At 54.2% G+C, this 19605-nt stretch overlaps 7 protein-coding genes across 7 annotated transcripts; 5 read left to right on the top strand and 2 right to left on the bottom strand.

Moving 5' to 3' along the window:
• Nucleotides 1-7047: 7047 nt before the first annotated feature.
• Nucleotides 7048-9363, top strand: LMH87_009176 (uncharacterized protein; the record flags this gene model as incomplete). Its single annotated transcript, XM_056202466.1, has 2 exons — nt 7048-7839; nt 7897-9363. The coding sequence occupies 2 exons, from the start codon at nt 7048-7050 to the stop codon at nt 9361-9363; spliced, it is 2259 nt and encodes a 752-aa protein (XP_056057027.1).
• An 879-nt stretch (nt 9364-10242) lies between these two features.
• LMH87_009175 (uncharacterized protein) lies at nt 10243-11972 on the top strand (the record flags this gene model as incomplete). Its single annotated transcript, XM_056202465.1, has 5 exons — nt 10243-10254; nt 10444-10467; nt 10542-10664; nt 10731-11521; nt 11573-11972. 5 exons carry the CDS (start codon nt 10243-10245, stop codon nt 11970-11972), a joined length of 1350 nt encoding a protein of 449 aa, XP_056057026.1.
• Nucleotides 11973-12369: 397 nt separating this feature from the next.
• LMH87_009174 (uncharacterized protein) lies at nt 12370-13325 on the top strand (the record flags this gene model as incomplete). Its single annotated transcript, XM_056202464.1, has 3 exons — nt 12370-12655; nt 12772-12885; nt 12958-13325. The coding sequence occupies 3 exons, from the start codon at nt 12370-12372 to the stop codon at nt 13323-13325; spliced, it is 768 nt and encodes a 255-aa protein (XP_056057025.1).
• A 308-nt stretch (nt 13326-13633) lies between these two features.
• On the top strand, nt 13634-15296 carry LMH87_009173 (uncharacterized protein; the record flags this gene model as incomplete). The annotated part of the gene is made up of 3 exons (XM_056202463.1): nt 13634-13638; nt 13738-13790; nt 13879-15296. The coding sequence occupies 3 exons, from the start codon at nt 13634-13636 to the stop codon at nt 15294-15296; spliced, it is 1476 nt and encodes a 491-aa protein (XP_056057024.1).
• A 373-nt stretch (nt 15297-15669) lies between these two features.
• Nucleotides 15670-15993, top strand: LMH87_009172 (uncharacterized protein; the record flags this gene model as incomplete). The annotated part of the gene is made up of 1 exon (XM_056202462.1): nt 15670-15993. The coding sequence occupies one exon, from the start codon at nt 15670-15672 to the stop codon at nt 15991-15993; it is 324 nt and encodes a 107-aa protein (XP_056057023.1).
• A 350-nt stretch (nt 15994-16343) lies between these two features.
• On the bottom strand, nt 16344-16893 carry LMH87_009171 (uncharacterized protein; the record flags this gene model as incomplete). Its single annotated transcript, XM_056202460.1, has 3 exons — nt 16344-16489; nt 16579-16595; nt 16643-16893. The coding sequence occupies 3 exons, from the start codon at nt 16891-16893 to the stop codon at nt 16344-16346; spliced, it is 414 nt and encodes a 137-aa protein (XP_056057022.1).
• Nucleotides 16894-17498: 605 nt separating this feature from the next.
• On the bottom strand, nt 17499-18998 carry LMH87_009170 (uncharacterized protein; the record flags this gene model as incomplete). Its single annotated transcript, XM_056202459.1, has 1 exon — nt 17499-18998. One exon carries the CDS (start codon nt 18996-18998, stop codon nt 17499-17501), a length of 1500 nt encoding a protein of 499 aa, XP_056057021.1.
• Between the last annotated feature and the right edge of the window lie 607 nt (nt 18999-19605).

Raw genomic sequence — 19605 nt, 5'->3', positions numbered from 1 at the left:
TGAAACAATAGCGCCTTGCAGGAAATCCACAAGATGATGTGCTTTGCTAGCTTGGTATTATCAAGGTACTGCCAGAAGGCGCGCCCACGTCTTGTCCACGACCGGTTTCTGCCTTTGGTTGTAGCATCACGACATGCTGTGCATTGTTCGCCGGCCGCGGCTGTCCTGGGTAGGTAGAGTTTCACGTTCTCCTGCTACCTGCGGCAAACCTCCTTTTCTTCCAAGATCCCATCTGTCCAACGTCAAATAAACATCCATGTCCCGCCAGCCCCATCAGGCGGCGCCAAACGAGAAATACTTTCCGTATACGGCGATATGATAAACCAGTATTTAGCGCCTTGCAATATCATCATGACACCCTGCAGGACTGCGTGGCACCACTCACTGCTCGAGTTTCCCCCAAAGCCCGCCAATACCTGCATAAGTAATAACGCCTTGCCTCGCGCCATCCGAATCTTTTTTTTTTCTTGCCCCTCTGGTCTCATTGTTTACTTTCGTATCCAATTCTCCTTTTTAATATGTGGATTTTGGATGCAAGAAACACTGCCAACGCGCACAGCGGTTGGCTGCCCTGCAGATGGATCCTCCTGTCTGCACATCAGCTTCCCCCAACTTTGGCCCAATTGTCGTCTAATGCAAGGCTTGCCCAATAAATCATTGTTGATCAGTATTCCGGCAGGTACGAGTAAATATGCCCGTCATCCTCAGCCTATGCCAGATCCCTCCGAGGTCCTCTGCACGGCACCCAACCCATGCATGCATGCATACACAGGTGCTCCGTACAGTCATGTACATGATAGCGTAGTATGCCTTATCTTTATGTACTCGGAGGGATTGTGTGTAGATGGCGTCACGCGAACGTGTCCATCGGAAGTGACCGCCCCGTCGGGTCATTTCTTTCCTTTTTTCCCTCTTCTTCGAGTCCTTCCTTCGCCAATCGAGTCTTTCTCCCTAATTGACCACAGCTTGCCCCTTTTCTTTCTTTTTCCAAGGGCAAATTGCCATGTGCCACAAAGGCCCTCTCTCTCCCCGACCGCTGTTCGCTTATTCGCTACGTGCAGCTGCAAGTGCACAGGCTAGCTCAGCCGTCACTAGCATCAGACAGCACAGTCGTCATGCATGCATGATTTAGATTCATCACAACGCGTCCTGCACTATGTGTGGTATTTGTTTCTGTCCAAATCACACACAGGATGCGGACCCGGAAACAGGCCAGTCACAAAAAAAACAGAGCCTCACCAACAGGGAATCCTCCTTCTTGCATATTCTGCCATCTCTGGGTTTTCCGCATGTCTGCGGTCTAATTGAGTCGGTGTCACTGACGTGACAGTCGATAAATAGAAAAACGTCCAACCTGATACCGCATCTGCCGCCCTTGAATTTTTGGGCGTAGGTGAGACATGCATCGACTCGACGCCACACGGTAGATGGACGACAGCCTACAGCCCGAGGCTGGCTGGGCACCTATAAAACCAGCCGGTATAACAATATCATAACAAGAATTAAAGTCATCAGAGTAGGGATCGACGTCGTAAAGGGACTGCTTAGTGGCCGTCTGCCACGTCAATCGCATCGCAAACAAGTAGCACAGTCCAGGGGTTTTCTCGGTGTCAGATCGAGACCTCGCCCTGTCTCAACGCACCCAGTATCTTTTCTCTGCTCTCACCGCAACATCGGCCGGCTACAACGTGCCAGCTGACACTTTTGAATCATAGAGTCAAACCTGCGTCAGCTAGAGTGACTCGCATGCAGGCAGCCGCCGTCACACTTTGCCGGCTGGGCGAGAACTAGTCAGCCCAGAAAGGGGCCCCGTAGAGCGCAAGCTGGCTGGTCAGAGAAGCTCTCCTGCGCTTGGCGGCTAACATTTTTTTCATCAGGTATACCTTGGAAACATACTTTTGTCGTTGCAAGTATATCAGTATGTGCATATCGCCCAGTAAGTTGCACCACCATGGGTTTCGACCCGGCTAGCCTGTGGGATGACGACCTCAACGACCCTGTCTTGCGCTTTGCTGCGCCAATGCATTGTGGCACACGGATTCGGGCGTCTTGTCATATTAGGCTTGGCTCGGCTGGTCCTCCGGGCCAATCACACCGTGACATTCTGCATATGAAGGGCATGAAAAAAAAACTCAGTGAGGCCATTTCAATAATTGTCCATGCTTTGTTGACAGGGGGGGTGCGAAACTGTTTTGTCGTCTCATAGCTTGCCATCTCATGAAGAACTCCCAGTTACCCAAGCAAAGCCAAGGAACAAATAATAGACCGTCCGATGGTGGCCCCTCGAGTACTCTGTACGAGCGCCATTCAAGACAAGCCACACTTGCCTCTGGGTCTTGGCATTTCTTGCCTTATTCGTCAAGACTGAATAATAACTAACCGTCAACAAACTATCGACAGGGGCGCAAGCCTCAGCATTGACAAGAAGGACGTTCTAGCCTTGTCAATGTGCAACGGAGCCCCGCGCTGAGGCGCATGATGGACTTTACACATCGTACTTTCTTAGCGCTGAAAGAGTGTACTGGTAGTGATGTACGAATTTCCTGTTCTCTGCAGCACGGGATGCATGGGATATGCATAGAATATCCGTGAGGCTTGAAGCTTGCCGAACATGCCCATACAAAACACGCCCTGCGTCTTGTTTGGGCCGCGCCTTTACTCGTAACTTGGCAAGATGGCTTCATACATAGGCACACGACTGACCGTCATTGTTTTTGTCGGACCCCCGCCTCTGCTGGTCTGCCAGTAAGCAAGCTTCTTTGTTCTCTGCAAGAAATATGCCCCAAAAGGGAAACATGATACCAGTAGCCTTTTCCGCGGCTACCCATGGTTGAGAGGGGGGAAAAACGGCCGCAGCGGACGCCCGAGAACCTGGTATTGCCAAGCCTCCCCTCTACTTTTAGCCCTGCATCACCATATTTTTCTAGTAAATAGCCCCGAAGCTTATTCCAGGTTTTCCGAAACATGCTAGAACACCACACGGGGGGGTGCAGGCCCAGAGCTTCGCTTCGCCTTTTTTCTAAGGATCAGCGTCACTCTCCACCCACTCGGCGTACGGAGAAGCCCAGCAAACCCGCAAAGTTGGCAATCCTCGAGTTAGCGCTCCTCGAAAATCCACTTTGAAAAGCCGTGGTGGTGTGATGTGGTGGACTACGGCCTGGTCGAGCTGAGAGGAAAGAGTAAAACATGGACAGATGGAAGAGGAAAGAGGGGGGGAAAGCCACCAAATGAAAAACAACCCCCACCTCGCAGGTCGGAATCGGCAAGATTCTGCCTCTTATTCGTTGCTGTGCGAGGCGGGCTTGCTCCTCGGGCCTCTCGAGGAACGGCGCGGCCAGTAGAGGGGGATGGATATCGCGGCGGCGTGGGTTAGGCCAGTTCTTGTATTCATCCTGCCTGGACTGACGCAAAAGGTTGGCGAAGCGGGGGAGGGAGCAATGCCTTGGTAGCCGTTGCAAGATCCTTTCCCTTCTTTCTCTCTGTCCGTGCCCACCACACACAGGTAGGGTCACAGATACTACGAGGCACGAGTTCGGATCAGGACTGCTCCGCAAAGTGCATGTGCCACTTCTTTTCTCAGCAGCACAATCAAATCCCGAGTCCTTGGGAACAAAAGGTGGAACCGGCCATCGGCGTCCGTCCGTGGCGGTGTTTTGTACAGGGTAACTGAGTAAATGGCGAAGATGCTGGCCGGCTTGGCCGACCAAAGCGACAGGATCGTCCTCGCCCGGCACGTGTGTTGAATCTACTTTGAACAAGAAACGTGGACACCATGACACACCCCAGAGCACCTGAAAATAAGGTAGATTTTGGGGGAGGCCCGGATTTATTAGATGAGCTTTCCGTATAAGAGACTCCACATTGAAAACGCGATCGTGACGCGTCTGTCGCGTGTCCAGACGCGGTCCTCTCGCTCATGCTGATTGGCTATCGGGCCATTTTACGCTCAGAGCCAAAAAAAAGAAAACCCAAAAAAAAAAAACCCCCCAACCAACGACCATTATTTTACGCACAGCTCGCTGCTACTTGCGGCATTAATTTAATCTTCCCAATCCCCATACGTCAAACGAGCATTCGAGCTACTCTCCTTGTGTGTATCAGATTGCCATAAATAGCCACTCCCGGTTTGCTCGGAGGTGACACCATCCATCCCCACACGCAAAGAAAAGTGGCAGCACAAAGGCTTGAACTTGATGAGGTGGAATGCGAACCCTGGTTCTTTTCCTTAGCCGGAATCCGGGCCGACGTCGACCTTGTAGTTTGCGGAAACGTCATCAACGCCTGGACAGTGTTGGCTGTAGGGTAGGCCCTCACTCGATTTGGCCATCTAGATCTAGAGTTACTACCGTAGCAAATTTTATTCGTAGGCTGTCAAACCCCTAACTCACAGAGCATCGGATTGCTCTTGCTTCGTCCTGTTTTTTCGTGTTATGCTGGTGGCCAGACTGGGCCATCTTTAAGTCACCCAGCCGACAATAATCAACATTTCTCCCACCATAGCCTCAGCAGAGCCACGGACAGATAGGCATAAGGCCAATGATATGTCACAAATCACATACACTAAATATCCTCATTTTTGCCCGACTCCCATCCCTTGTCTTATCAAAATGACAATAATTACCAATGCCCTTCCGGTTTCTTCCCTAACCTGTAAGCAGCAATGGCGGATGAGCATGTAGAGCACGCGGCAGCATCGCTGCTGGCCCCTCATCGACGACGCTGTCTTCATGATCGTGACTATCTGGAGCCCGCACACCTAGCTACGCTGGCACAATGCTGCCAACTGCTACACACGCGGGTATTGCCCGTTCTCCCAGGCACAGAGGTGCGCCGCGACAGAGCCCTCTGGGCATGCCGGGCTGTCTGCCCGCTGTGCGTAGAGCCGTCGCATTTGGCGCCAACATTGTCGCACCTGCGGACATGGCCACCGCACGCACCAACAGAGACGGTACCAGTGCGCCCCAGATCATGTACAGGTACGTCGCCCATGCGTGTCGCGACGCAGAGCGGGAGCCTGGCGATGCTGCAGCTGCTGATGGAGCTTGGCGCGACGTTGGACATGCCACGCACAAGCCCCTCAGAGGATGACGTCGCCAGACAAAGAAATTTCAAGCTTCCTCGCTAGCATTTCAGAAAAGTCGGAACATTTACCGCTCATGTTGCTGCTCTTCGTGTCGGCTCTGGCGGCGTACGGCGGCGGATCCTTCCAAGGAGCATCATATGCGCATATCTGCCTCCAGCACGCCTTTAGCGGCTCAAAACTGCCACCAGTGGAAACTGTTCGCTTTTTGGTTTCGGATAAAGGTCCAGGAGGATGTGCTAGTGTGAGATGCTTACAGGCCTCCAAAGCAAAGAAAGCCTGTCCCCTGGCGAGAGCCATATTGGGCAGACAGCTTGAGCGGGGGGGGGCTGCTCGTCGTGCACGGGGCCGATATCCACGGCATTGACAGACTGAGCGGTTGACAGCTTGGGCTGGCCGCTTTCGCGACCATTGTGCGCACTTGGGATTAGCGAATAGGACGAGAACGACAAGACGAATTCAGAAAAGCAGGCCGCGTCACTACCTAGTCGCTGATGCAATTTCCAACTTCTCTCGGATGTAAGTAATACCTGAAAACACTATTTACTCAAACACTATGCAGTTACACAATGCCATGTCTGTCATTCAACGTCTTCCTGTGAGTGTGGTGCCAGAATTCAATACCTGTTGTCCCATAATACAGGAAATCCGTAGCTTCATCGGACAGCGTTCGATTGATTGCTGCCAACAAGTTTGCTGCCAGGTACTCTACAGGCTCAGCTCGCCACTCGCTGCCCACAACGTCGCCGGCACCCTTGAACTGGGCGGTGGATGTAAGTTGTAGCTGCTCACGCGATCTCACGGGGGGCCTAATGTGGTGTAAAGATTGCCGTTTCATTAGTCTCTATGCTCAATAGATTCTCCGTCGCGCAGGAATCCACTTACACTGGAGCAGCTTCTCAATCGATGAAGGGCTCAAAAACTGGCGGGTAAGAGTCACCCCAGAGTTTTCGGACGCTAAAGGCTCTGGAAGTCTTCTTGTGCGTAGACGGCAAAATACTTGCGCTTTATATCTTCCGATGCAGACGTAAATCTATCCCGGTAGACGTTGCGAAGCAACCGATACATAGCTGCGCAGTTTCTGTGTACAGGCGCATTACATCGGGTAATCAGAGGCGTTCGGCAATGGCAAGAACAGTTTCGGGTGGGAACCGCGCCAGAGACCGTCTATCTCTTGAGCTGGTCTCTGAAGTAGTATATATATTCATCGGGGAATAGTCGTCTGGCGCCACGTTGAGAGAATCTGGAATGGTGTCGCGACTTAGCGCAGCGTGTTGTCCAAAATGCTGAAGAGAAGGGACGATAGGTGCTATTATCCGCTGAGATCAAAACTGAGACCCAAAAGTCTAATGAGTCTCTAGAGTCGAATTTTGGAAGATGACAATACAGGGTATTATTTGCGGACGCGTCCACATGATTGAGGTAGTGCCTCGCTCCTTGTACTTGCACTGCGGTAGAGGCGCCACCTTTCTCACAAGTTTTTTCCAGCTACTGCAAAAATTCTGCTGTCTACGTTGTGCTTTATATTATCTCCCAACCAAGGTATTGGCCAATGATCTTGCTTCCCTTGCTCCCACTAATATCTCTTGCTCGAGATGCCGTCGGCGTTAGTACTGGCAAGGACAATGGTGTGATAGCAGCAATGAATGTAACAGGGGCCATCTTTTGAATGATGAGTGCTAAATAGTCACAATAATAGTCTATTTGCACGATTCAGTAAAGTATCATTAAATTAAAGCGACAGTTGGGGGGAATAAATACGTCCTTTATAATTCAGCATGAATGCCTTGGTGGGGCAACTTTGGCGGGGTGACTCTTTGCCGGCCTCCATTTGTAGCGCAGCGTCGATGGCCCACACTTGGAAATCGCTTCAAAATTGCTGCATCACATTGCAACCAGCTCAACGAAAAACAAGTCGACAAACCGAAACGGAGAAGAATCACGGGGTAGTCCGATACACTATAACAATGGAGGCCGAGATAAAGGCCACAATCCCCAACATCGACCCTGTGGTCTCGGAGTACTCGGTGGGCTACCTGAACCATGCCTCGCTGGCCTGGTCAGACGAAAGTGGTGAGGGCGCAGAGGCCGTTTCGCCCCTCGCCGAAGCTGCGTACACCATCACCGAGCTGCTGATCTCAGCCTCCGAGAAATCCGACACCAGGTTCCAGGACAAGATCAAGGCTCTCGTCGAGAAATGGGTCGAAAAGTACGCCGTCGCCAACGGCGGCGAACGCCACGGGCCGCTGGCCATCCGCCGCCTGGACCAGACCATTCAGGTCAGTACGCAGCGCAACATGTCGTCGACTCTGGCCGTTGCCAGCGGCGGCGTCGATCTCGAGTCCGCCAACGCCCGCAAGGTCGAGTCCAAGGTCGACCGCAAGAAGCTCGAAAAGGCCGAGCGCAAGATTGCCGCCAAGCAGCAGAAGAAGGTGTACAAGAATGTCGAGTACGAGGCCTCGAAGCTGCTGGATATGGGCGAAGACGCGCAATCGTACGAGGAGTTCTACATGGCCGTCAACCCGCTCCAGATCGGCAACGCCGGCGCCAACAAGACCAAGGACATCAAGCTCGACAACATCGATGTCTCGATCGGAGCTCAGCGCATCCTCACCGACACTACCCTTACCCTCGCTTACGGTCATCGGTATGGTCTGGTTGGTAACAACGGTGTCGGTAAATCTACTCTTTTGCGTGCCTTGTCGAGGCGTGAGGTTGCCATTCCTACCCATATTTCCATTCTCCACGTTGAACAAGAAGTAAGTACAACAACAATCGTTTGTATAGATAAGAAACCCAGCTAACAATGCCCACAGCTTACCGGCGACGATACCTCTGCGATCCAGGCTGTTTTGGACGCTGATGTTTGGCGCAAGGTCCTGATGAGAGAGCAAGATGAGCTCACAACCGCCCTGGCTGAGCTGGAAATCAAGCGAGCACCTCTTGCCGATACATCGGCAGATGCTGCCAAGCTTGATCTCGAAAAGGAAACCATGGATACGAAGCTAGGCGATGTTCAGGGCAAGCTTGCCGAAATGGAGTCCGACAAGGCCGAGTCGCGTGCTGCCAGTATTCTTGCTGGTCTCGGCTTCTCCCCCGAGCGTCAGCAGTTTGCGACCAAGACATTCTCTGGTGGTTGGCGTATGCGTCTGGCTCTTGCACGAGCCCTGTTCTGCGAGCCTGATCTGCTGCTTCTCGACGAACCGTCCAACATGTTGGACGTCCCATCCATTACCTTCCTTTCCGGATATCTCCAAAATTACCCCAGCACGGTCTTCGTCGTCTCCCACGACAGAGCGTTCCTCAACGAGGTCGCTACAGATATTGTCCACCAGCACTCCGAGCGTCTCGACTACTACAGAGGAGCCAACTTTGACTCCTTCTACGCTACTCGCGAAGAGCGCAAGAAGATTGCCAAGAAGGAGTACGAGAACCAGATGGCGTACCGTGCGCATCTGCAGGCTTTCATTGACAAGTTCCGATACAACGCCGCCAAGTCCTCCGAGGCGCAGTCTCGCATCAAGAAGCTCGAGAAGCTCCCTGTATTGGAGGCACCCGAAGCCGAGTACAGCGTTAAGTTTGTTTTCCCTGATGTGGAGAAGCTGTCGCCTCCCATCATCCAAATGTCCGAGGTCACTTTCGGTTACTCCCAAGACAAAGTCCTGCTGCGTAACGTGGATCTCGACGTCCAGCTAGACTCTCGTATTGGTATCGTTGGGCCCAACGGTGCAGGTAAGACTACTGTCCTAAAGCTGCTCATCGGCAAGCTGCAGGCACTCAGCGGTATCATCTCGGCCAACTCGCGCCTGCGCATTGGCTTCTTTGCACAGCATCATATTGACGCCCTTGACCTCACGGTCAGCGCCGTGTCCTTTATGGCCAAGAACTACCCTGGCAGGTCGGATGAGGAGTACCGCCGCCAGCTTGGCGCGTTTGGTATCACCGGCACGACCGGTCTGCAAAAAATGGCCCAGCTTTCTGGAGGTCAGAAGTCGAGAGTAGCGTTTGCGTGCCTGGCCCTGACGAACCCGCACATTCTCGTTCTTGACGAACCTTCTAATCATCTTGATATCGAGGCCATGGACGCGCTGGCCGAAGCGCTCAATGCCTTCCAGGGCGGTGTGCTTATGGTTTCTCACGACGTGACGATGCTGCAGATGGTGTGCACATCGTTGTGGGTATGTGACGGTGGCACAGTAGAGAAGTTTGATGGCGACGTGAACCAGTACAAGAAGAGAATTGCATCGCAGGCCGATGCAGCCGGTGTTGTGAAGCAGCACTGATGCGACAAGCGACTGCATGCATTTATAGGCGTCATATGGGGTATGATTACCATGATATGTAGATATTGTTATGATCTAAATACAGCCACTTCTTGTGTGTTTTTCTGATTGCATCGATACTGTCAAATCTTCCACGTCGAGTCTTTTTGTCCTTTGGTCATTACTCTTCTTCGGCAATTCAAGATACGCAACCTCAACTTGCCGTAGGATCCGCGGCTATCCTCAGTTCTGCCTGAGGGTCGCAGGCATCATGGCTGCTGGGGGTCTCGGAGCTGCACAATGGTGTGGGGCGGGATTCATCTCGGAAGTGAGCCCCCGCCAGCCAATCTCCAGCGGTGGCCGGGAGCTTGCAGGAGGCTTGTAGGGAAAGCGAATGTTGGGGACGCAGCTGTCGGGCAAGTGCGGATAGTGAAATCGGATTAAAATTTTGGTATCCGGAGTCAGCTACAGCTCGTCTTCTGATACACTTTGTGTTTTAGGCAACCCGAGATGCCTCAAGCCACCTACCACTTGGCCGCGGCACGACGACAGCCAACGGCTGGTCCCTGTTGAGATATGGCGGTACCTCGCTGTGGCGCCTAGCCCCGTTTGGGAAAGGCGCTGGCCAGGTGGTAAACAAGCGTGAGTGGGCAAACTGGTGCTGGCGCTGGGCCACTGGCACAGCTGCCCGCTCTTTCCCTGGGGATCGTAGCGGTGAACCAATTTCCACCCCTCGCAGGCAAAAATCAACACCGCCGGCTCCTCCTCCCAGACCTTTTTCTCCTCTCTCGCGCATCCACATATCTTGAAGCCTTGCCCGGACTCTCGATACCCGTCCAGCTCTTCCATCCTCCATCAAATCCTTTCCAGCCTCTTTTTTGACGTTTTCAAGTCGCCATCATGCGTGAAATTGTGAGTGTCTCTCCCCGCTGCGGCTCTCACTGACCCCTCCTCGACGCGTTCCTGAGAGCTCAGGGCTGCCCCTGAGTGGTACCCCGCCGAGCACTCGGCCAGCGACAAACGTTGCGTTTTCGAGACGGAGAAGCATTTGAGAGCTTAGAACTCGTGGATTGTTGCTAATCAGATTTTTCTCATTTACAGGTTCACCTCCAGACCGGTCAGTGCGTAAGTGGTTTCCGACATTCGACTCCGAGACAAGAATTGGTGGATAGCGGTCCTGACTGTGCTTTTCTCGATAGGGTAACCAAATTGGTGCTGCTTTCTGGCAGACCATCTCTGGCGAGCACGGCCTCGACTCCAGCGGTGTCTACAATGGCACTTCTGAGCTCCAGCTGGAGCGCATGAACGTTTACTTCAACGAGGTTTGTTCTACCCGCACAACGCGTTGCTAGGCTTCGCTGTGGGTACTGACCGCGATTTTGCTCTAGGCTTCCGGCAACAAGTATGTTCCTCGCGCCGTCCTCGTCGATCTCGAGCCCGGTACCATGGATGCTGTTCGTGCCGGTCCTTTCGGCCAGCTTTTCCGCCCCGACAACTTCGTTTTCGGTCAGTCAGGTGCTGGCAACAACTGGGCCAAGGGTCACTACACCGAGGGTGCTGAGCTCGTTGACCAGGTCCTTGACGTTGTTCGTCGTGAGGCCGAGGGCTGCGACTGCCTCCAGGGCTTCCAGATCACTCACTCTCTTGGTGGTGGTACTGGTGCTGGTATGGGCACTCTGCTGATTTCCAAGATCCGCGAAGAGTTCCCCGACCGCATGATGGCAACCTTCTCTGTTGTCCCCTCCCCCGGCAACTCTGACACCGTTGTTGAGCCCTACAACGCCACTCTCTCCGTCCATCAGCTCGTTGAGAACTCGGACGAGACCTTCTGTATCGACAACCAGGCCCTGTACGATATCTGCATGCGTACCCTGAAGCTGTCTAACCCTTCGTATGGTGACCTCAACCACCTTGTCTCCGTCGTCATGTCCGGCATCACCACTTGCCTGCGTTTCCCTGGCCAGCTCAACTCTGACCTTCGCAAGCTCGCTGTCAACATGGTTCCTTTCCCTCGTCTTCACTTCTTCATGGTTGGCTTCGCTCCCCTGACCAGCCGTGGTGCCCACTCCTTCCGCGCCGTCTCGGTCCCCGAGCTCACCCAGCAGATGTTCGACCCGAAGAACATGATGGCTGCTTCTGACTTCCGTAACGGTCGCTACCTGACCTGCTCTGCCATTTTGTAAGTTGACTCCTACTCTTGCTCGTTGACACTTGACTTACAACCGTTTAGCCGTGGCAAGGTTGCCATGAAGGAGGTCGAGGACCAGATGCGTAATGTGCAGCAGAAGAACTCCACCTACTTCGTCGAGTGGATCCCCAACAACATCCAGAACGCCCTCTGCGCTGTTCCCCCCCGCGGCCTTAAGATGTCGTCTACCTTCATTGGTAACTCGACCTCGATCCAGGATCTCTTCAAGCGTGTCGGTGAGCAGTTCTCTGCCATGTTCCGTCGCAAGGCTTTCCTTCACTGGTACACTGGCGAGGGTATGGACGAGATGGAGTTCACTGAGGCTGAGTCCAACATGAACGATCTTATCTCCGAATACCAGCAGTACCAGGATGCTGGTATTGATGATGAAGAGGAGGAGTACGAGGAGGAGCTCCCCCTCGAGGCCGAGGAGCCCATGTAAATTGCCAGTCCTGAATACTAGCCATTGGCATTTCTCGACGCAAAGAGAACATAGCGTTCTTGTGTCTATTCACTTCGAGGCAGTGGAAGTAATTATTTGTCAGGGGTTTTAGATATCCTCGGGTGTGCGTACAATTCATGTAGCGATTGTACTTAACAAGTTAAAAATACGAGTACCATAGTACCATTTAATCACTCAATTGTGTACATTTTTATGATGGAAGTAATGTGCCATGCCGGTTGTGTAAGTGAAAGTGATGGGCGAGTCGGCCAACTTTTCGGTACACGTGACCGATGAGTAAGCAACCAAAAAGTTGAGATCGCTGGCAGCTACCCTTTCCAGGGCCGCCATGGGAGAGCAAGGAAGTTTGCGACGACAGGCAATTCCGACATCAGCAATGTTTATGCCAACGAAAAAGGCAGCGCTGGGGCGGGCGATGCGCGTGGCATCGTCGCCAGCTGCCTCATTGCCCAACTTTCTGATCCCGGTGTGGCAATCGACCGCCGCTACCACGGCAGCGCGACAGTTTTCGACGACCGGGCCACGACCTTCTAAACTCGGCCGCACTCCCCTCTCTGTGCCGCCGGGCGTGGAGCTGACACTGGGCGAGCCGAAAATGATCAACAGCATGACTTCGTATAAGCCCAAAGTCGTTAAGACGATAACGGTCAAGGGACCTCTGGGTTAGTGCAGACCCCTTTGTGGCGGCAGAGGACCACCGCCATTGCCATTGCCAATCGCGCAATGAGCGTTGCTTGGAAAACAGAATTAAAATGGCTAACGACGGACGCGCGAATAGGGGAACTGAGCATGGACGTGCCAAACTTTGTGCGGATGGAGCAGGATCTCGATAACAGCATGGCTATGCTGTCGGTAGACGACGCCAACATTGCGCAGCAAAAAGAGATGTGGGGTAAGTTGCTCCCTGCAGACGAAAAGCTGCCCAAATACTTGAGCTTCGAATTCGAGTGCTGACACGGTTTAGGCACCACTTGGGCGTACCTCAAGAACCACATCATGGGTGTCTCCGAAGGCCACACAGCGATCCTGCGACTCGTCGGAGTCGGATACCGAGCGACCGTGGAGGAGCGCAAGAGCAAGGCCGAATATCCCGGACAAAAATTTCTGTGTCTCAAGCTCGGCTTTACGCACCCGGTAGAGGAGGGCATCCCCAAGGGCGTCACGGTGACGACGCCGGCGCCGACAAGAATTCTACTCGAGGGCGCGGAGCGTGAGGTGCTCATGTCCTTTGCGGGCAAGGTCCGCAAGTGGCGTCCCCCGGAGCCGTACAAGGGCAAGGGCGTCTTTGTCAACGACCAGACGATCAAGCTGAAGCAGAAGAAGATTAAATAGAGGAGAAGCGCTGCGTGAGAGGGGGCACATGCACTGCGGTGCATTGGTGCCTTCTGTGTATTGTTTATAGCTGGATGCTGGCGAGAAACAGGCAAGCCGGAAAGAAGGGCGGTCACTCCCTTCTATTGTACTATATATTCTGTTGTAGCTTTTTACATGGATGCATACATATAAGTTTCATCATGGCGAGCTCTAGGCCGCCGCTACCACGATGCAGCATGTGCCCAGGGGCCAGGGACGTAGTTCATACCCTCATATTTAATAAATGGAGGACAAAAGGAACGTCACGCTCCTCAATTTGACAGTCAATGGTGTTGGCTGACCATCACGTGGAGCCGGGCCAAAAAGCACACGGCTGACGGGCGAAGCTGGCGAACCCCACTACTTGAAGCACACCATTGCGCAACTCCAGAGTTGAACCCAAGCTGCCACTACGCAAGACCATTCACGTCGCGCAATTTTTTCGTATGTCAGACTCCGTTCGCATCGGACCCATCGGCCGATGGTCCGTAACACTACATCAACGAGAGCCCATATTAATTGTCTCGGACAGAACAGAGCTTTGCATGTATGCCTGCTCATCCCGCATCTCACCAAGAGCCCCGCGAACCCCGGACCTCTCACTCTTACCGTCACCCGCTCCTCGTCGGCATCGCCTTTGCCGTCCTCCCTGCTCTCGTCTTCCTTCTTGCCCTCTGGATCCCCCAATCACCGCTGCCGGGACTGATTAGCCAGCACGCGCCGACGACAGCAGCAGCAACAGCGCCGCCGTCGCCGATCCCCGCTGCCCCCCCCGCCGCCGCCATCGCCGCCATAGCTTCCCTCATCTCTCCCCGACGACTTGTCCAGTTGTCCGGTCACTTCCTCCACCGGGCATCCTCTTCTTTCACCACAATGGTCGTCGCTCCCCGGTACGAGCGCGAGCTCCAGATCGCCGAGCTCGCGGTCCAGCGCGCCGCCATCCTCACCAAGCGCGTCTTCCACGAAAAGGCCAAGGGCACCGTCGACAAGAATGACAAGTCGCCCGTCACCATTGGCGACTTTGGCGCCCAGGCGCTCATTATCGCCGCCCTGCAGCACAACTTCCCCGACGACGCCATCGTCGCCGAGGAGGAGGCCGCGCAGCTCCGCGAGGACGCCAGCCTCCGCGACACCATCTGGGAGCTCGTGCGCTCGACCAAGCTCACCGACTCCGACTCCGAGACGCTCCTCGGCGGCTCCATCACCAGCGTCGAGTCCATGCTGGACCTGATTGACAAGGGCAACAGCCAGGGCGGCCGCACCGGCCGCATCTGGACCATTGACCCGATTGACGGCACCAAGGGCTTCCTCCGCGGCGGCCAGTACGCCGTCTGCCTCGGCCTCATGGTCGACGGCGACGTCAAGGTCGGCGTCCTCGGCTGCCCGAACCTGCCCGTCGACGACGCGGCGCGCCTGACGGCCGAGAGCGGCGCCAACCAGACCGACGCCGAGGGCCACGGCGTGCTGCTCGCCGCTGTGCAGCACCACGGCGCCAACAGCCGCGCGCTGACGGCGGCCGCGCTCGCGAACCCCAAGCCTATTGGCATGCGCGCGCTGACGGACCTCACCAAGGCGACCTTTTGCGAGAGCGTCGAGGCCGCGCACTCGGCCCACGGCGACCAGGCCCAGATCTCGCAGAAGCTCGGCATCACCGAGCCCAGCGTCCGTATGGACTCGCAGGCCAAGTACGGCTCCATTGCCCGCGGCGCCGGCGACATCTACCTCCGCCTGCCCGTCAAGGCGACGTACCAGGAGAAGATCTGGGACCACGCCGCGGGCGACCTTATTGTCCGCGAGTCTGGCGGCGAGGTCACCGATATTCACGGCAAGCGCCTCGACTTCGGCGCCGGCCGCACGCTGGCCAACAACAAGGGCGTTGTTGCCGCGCCCGCGCCGGTGCACGCCAAGGTCCTTGCTGCTGTACAGGAGGTCCTCAACATCCAGGCTTAATTCTGTTTGATGATTTGCAAATTATGAGTAGATAGACTAGGAAATGAAATGACGTTTACACAAACTGGCGACATGTGCATTGAGTGAATGCTGGATGAGTTATTAGTAAAATGCGTATTTACCACTTCAGAAAATACTATTGGACGATTGTGGCAAGCCCGGGAAAAAATGACAGTTTTCTACAGCGTAAGTGTATGTTTTTATAAATGTAGTGAGGTTGACATGCACACCTACAACCGAGCTCGGTGGGCGAGTGGATAAAATTTCCAGGCGGCCCTGAACACTTCCATCTATCTCGTCGAACCACCAACACCGTCGTTTCGCCATCAAGCACACCCACAACACCACACACACACACATACACAATCTGATCATGACGACGTCCCCGGCGCACCTGCGATCCCTCTACCGCGCCATCCTGCGCGAGCTGCCTCCGCGACCGATCCTCGCGGCGCCGCGCGACCCCCTGCGCGCCGAGCTGCGCGCCAGCTTCTCCGGCCACGAGGGCGCCGTCGCCGCCGGCGCCTCGCCCGTGGTGGCCGCCGAGCTGGTCACCTACCTGAGATCGCAGCGCACGTACGCGACGCTTCTGGAGCGCTACAACCCTGGCATGGACATGGACGAGACGGAGCGCGTGCGCCTGACGGCCCGGAGGGTCGGCATGGATCTGCCTGATGTGATCAAGGGGCGGCTGTGAAGAGCAGAAAAGCGAGAATTCGATACGGACAACTACGGCGATGCAGACATGCGATGGAGGTGCAGCCCACGCAGGGCGACGTTGTCGAATGCAAGGACCCAACGACGAGACTTGCGAGGGGAGGGGGTTCACAAAATACGGATTGAGATGGAAAAAGGAGCAAATTGTACATTAAATTGTTGGGGGCAACAGAATATTGCGACTGTACGATATACGCAGCCAGAAAGGCTGTCGAAATACAATACCCGCTTGCATCGCTTGCTCAAGAAGTTGCCGCTGTGCGCTGTGGAACAGACCATCTGGTATATACAACCCAATCCCGACGACGGACGGAGGCCTCCCCTCGTTCTCTATTTCGACTTGGCATTGAAAACCCTCGAGTGGCTCACGCTCGTATCATTACCGTGGTAATAACCGCCCGCCTTGGCCGTGTTCATGTAGAGATCCACCACCCACCACGACAGATCCGTGCCGGCCACCGCACCCGTATGGTTCTCTACAGCCCCCCGAGCCCTTTCTGTTAGCCTACTGCTCTCCATCCCATATACAAAAGTCGGGAGAAGCAAGAAACAAGTTTGGACGTACTCAGATAGGTGTGGAAGCTCGAGTACAGGTTATCCGAAAATGGAGGCACGTCTCGGCGCCGTACACGACCCACGCGTCCTCGGAAAAGGCGGCGTGCGGCGCCTGGAACTGGTCAATGTTCAGACGGAACCACATGTTGATGTAGTCGCCGGCGAGCACGTCCTGCGGCGCGCCGAGGGACAGCTCCTGGAACTGGGACGGGGTTGGGCGACGGCGGCCTGGGCGCTGCTGCCGAGGAGCGCGGCGAGGGTGGCAACGGCGAAGGTTTTCATGGTTCAGGGTCTTTCTCAAAGAATCTTGTTTTGGTATGTGCATATAGTAGAGAGGAAAGGGATCATATCACTTGTCAAATGCGATGCGAGCTACAGCCTTTTACGCAAGCCTTTGAAATGGCTTCCTACAAGACTGCGAAAGTCGGTGAAGTGATGGGGAGATAATAATATACGATGTATCATGTATGGATCAAAAGTTTTCATAGTAACAGCTTTGTGTCTTCATTAGCTCGAATCCATACGCTACGCACCCACCCGCCGTTTGTGCTTACTTGCATCGCAGTCGTTCACATCTCGTAAGCGTCCGTGTCCGTCTTTCATCGACCGCTACAGCTGCACAACTGCTTTGAAAGCATCATGCGGGTGAGCTCGGCATTGTCAGCCGGATGCACATCAGATTTCCCAGAACGTGTCTCTGCCCTCAATAGACCGTGCCGTACAAGCTAGTCCATTCACGTACATCACAGCACATGCATTATTGTATTTACTGATCTGAAGATGTCGTGCTGTTCAAATGGTATAATATGGTAATGTGAGTGAGTCCGGCCGTCAATATCAATCTTCAAATAGTTCCAAAGTTCCGTGGGTATCAACATGCATGAGAATGTACACATGCGCGCAATGTATCTGTGTAATATAGGGGCCGCCTCATTCTTCTCGCGCCCCGAAATCGCCTTCTTCCAGCGTCTCATCCCATCCGCCCGTTTCAAGGAGCCATTCCCGTGTGCGCTCCTTGACGTTCTTGAGTTCCTCGCCCAGTGCATTGTTCCACTGCTCCTGCACCTCGCGTACCTTTTCCTGCAGGTCTGCCGTAAGCCGGCGCCCCTCATCTTGGCGCATCTTTTGCGCGCGAGCCACTCTCGTCTCTGCAGTGATTGGTGTGCCATCAGCTTCTTGAAGCTGCGTCTCCAGTACGCGTCCCTTGCCATTGACAACCGCTTCCTTGACTTCATGCAAAAGACAAAGCAGGTTCGTATGCGACTCGATAAACTGATAGGTACTCTTCTCCGCGTGAAGTAGCAGACTAAAGAGGTACTGTAAGGGGTGATCGCGATAGGCCGGGTTCTCGTCGAATTCGCTAGGCGGAATCTGAATCTCGAAGCCTTCCAGGTTGGGCGGGATATTGTCTACCAGGCCGTGAAGCGGAGGTGCAATGTCCCAGAAAGCAGACAGTTGTAGTGCAACGCCACGCTGTACGGCAGAGTCGACGACGGAACGGAATTCGCGAGCGCGGTTGAGGACCTCATTTGCATAAGCATTCTCGCGATTGGAGGCATCAGCGGCAAAAAACTCCTCGGCAGATTTGAGCTTCTCTGTATTACCAGACAATCGATAGGGTGTGAGAACGACGTCGCGGTACCTAGCGTTGCGGTCCGTCAAAAGGTCGAAAATGGTCCTGTGCAGAAACTCCCGAGTCTCAAAAATCCATTTGAGAAGGGTAAGCTTCTCAAGAAGCTCTGGCCTATCGTCTCCTTCTTCCTGAGGCATGTCGGCATCGTTTTGACCGCTGCCAAACAGTTGACTGGCCAAATTGTCAAAAAGCTCCGTTGCCTTGGCTATGCGCACACTGAGTAGCTCGTTCAATGGCACGATGACACCATTTTGAAAGTGCTCGTATTCCTTCTTTTCCAATTCCTTGGCCTTATCTCTTTCCTGTGCTTCGGAATCCGCCTCGATGACAGCAGCATCTGCGTATCCAATGTTGCCCGCACCTAATTCCTTTTGCAGGTTCTCTCTCAAAGCCCTACGACGTTCGGCCGTGGCTGTTGCGAAATCTTCGCGTCGCTTGGAGCTCGCCAGTGCAAACTTCTCTTTTGTGTCGTCCATCTCACCAAGCTCACTCAAGCCTCGGACCGCAGTTCTTGTTTCTGTGAGCTCGGGATGATTATTATTCACAGCGGGGTGATGACGTGGATACGGCGGCGGCATTGTGACCAAACGAGACACATCAAGGCCCTCAGTCTTTGTAGCCGGAGAGCACGTGGAATCAGTCGAGTTGGTCGAAAACCGTTGTGGCTGTGGCGTCCAGCTGGGCTCGTCTTGCTCATGCCATCCGGTCTTTTCGGGAGGATATTGGGAGGATGATCCCTCACCCGCTCCAGTAGTCTCCGTGCTTTCTTCAGCCCACTGTTCCTTTGATACACCCATGTATTTCGACTCTCTTTTCGACCTTTCCCATACTCGGGCAGGATCTCCATTCGAATCTGTCTCCCACCAGCGGCTGGGTGGTCTGCCACGCGAGCTGTTTTCGTGATTATCGCTGACACTCATGCTTAAGATAGGCGACAGAGACGGCATGTAATTGGTGCCTCCATAGTTTTGGTTACCAGTCACACTTGTTGTCGGCGAGTGAGAAAACCCTGCAGAAGTCGGAGCTGAAGTAGACACCCCATCACTTGTTGAGCTCACCTCACTCGACTCAAGCTGCGAACGGGTGGGACCAGCTGAGCTGGGCGTCCAGTCCTGTGAAGTAGCAGAGGCTCGCCGAGAATTGACCATAGGCCGAAACAGGTCTCTGGTTAGATCAAAAATCTCTGATCCCATTTCGCCAATCGCACTAGCATAACGTTCTCGTCTTATCCTCGATTCGTTTACGATAAAATCAGCGAATAAACGTACTCGATCGGCATCAGAAGCAGCGGCTGTTTCCTGTGCTGCAAAGGTTCGAAAACGCTCAATGGTGCTGGCGGCAAACTGATCTGCTGTCTGCAGTGTTATGGCTTGTTTCGAGGCGGTCGTACCTGCAGAGGGTGGT

This window comes from Akanthomyces muscarius, assembly GCF_028009165.1.
Source record: "Akanthomyces muscarius strain Ve6 chromosome Unknown contig_18, whole genome shotgun sequence".
NCBI lineage: Eukaryota > Fungi > Ascomycota > Sordariomycetes > Hypocreales > Cordycipitaceae > Akanthomyces > Akanthomyces muscarius.
Note: the sequence above shows the minus strand (reverse complement) of the source record. Positions and strands in the feature narration are given on the sequence as shown.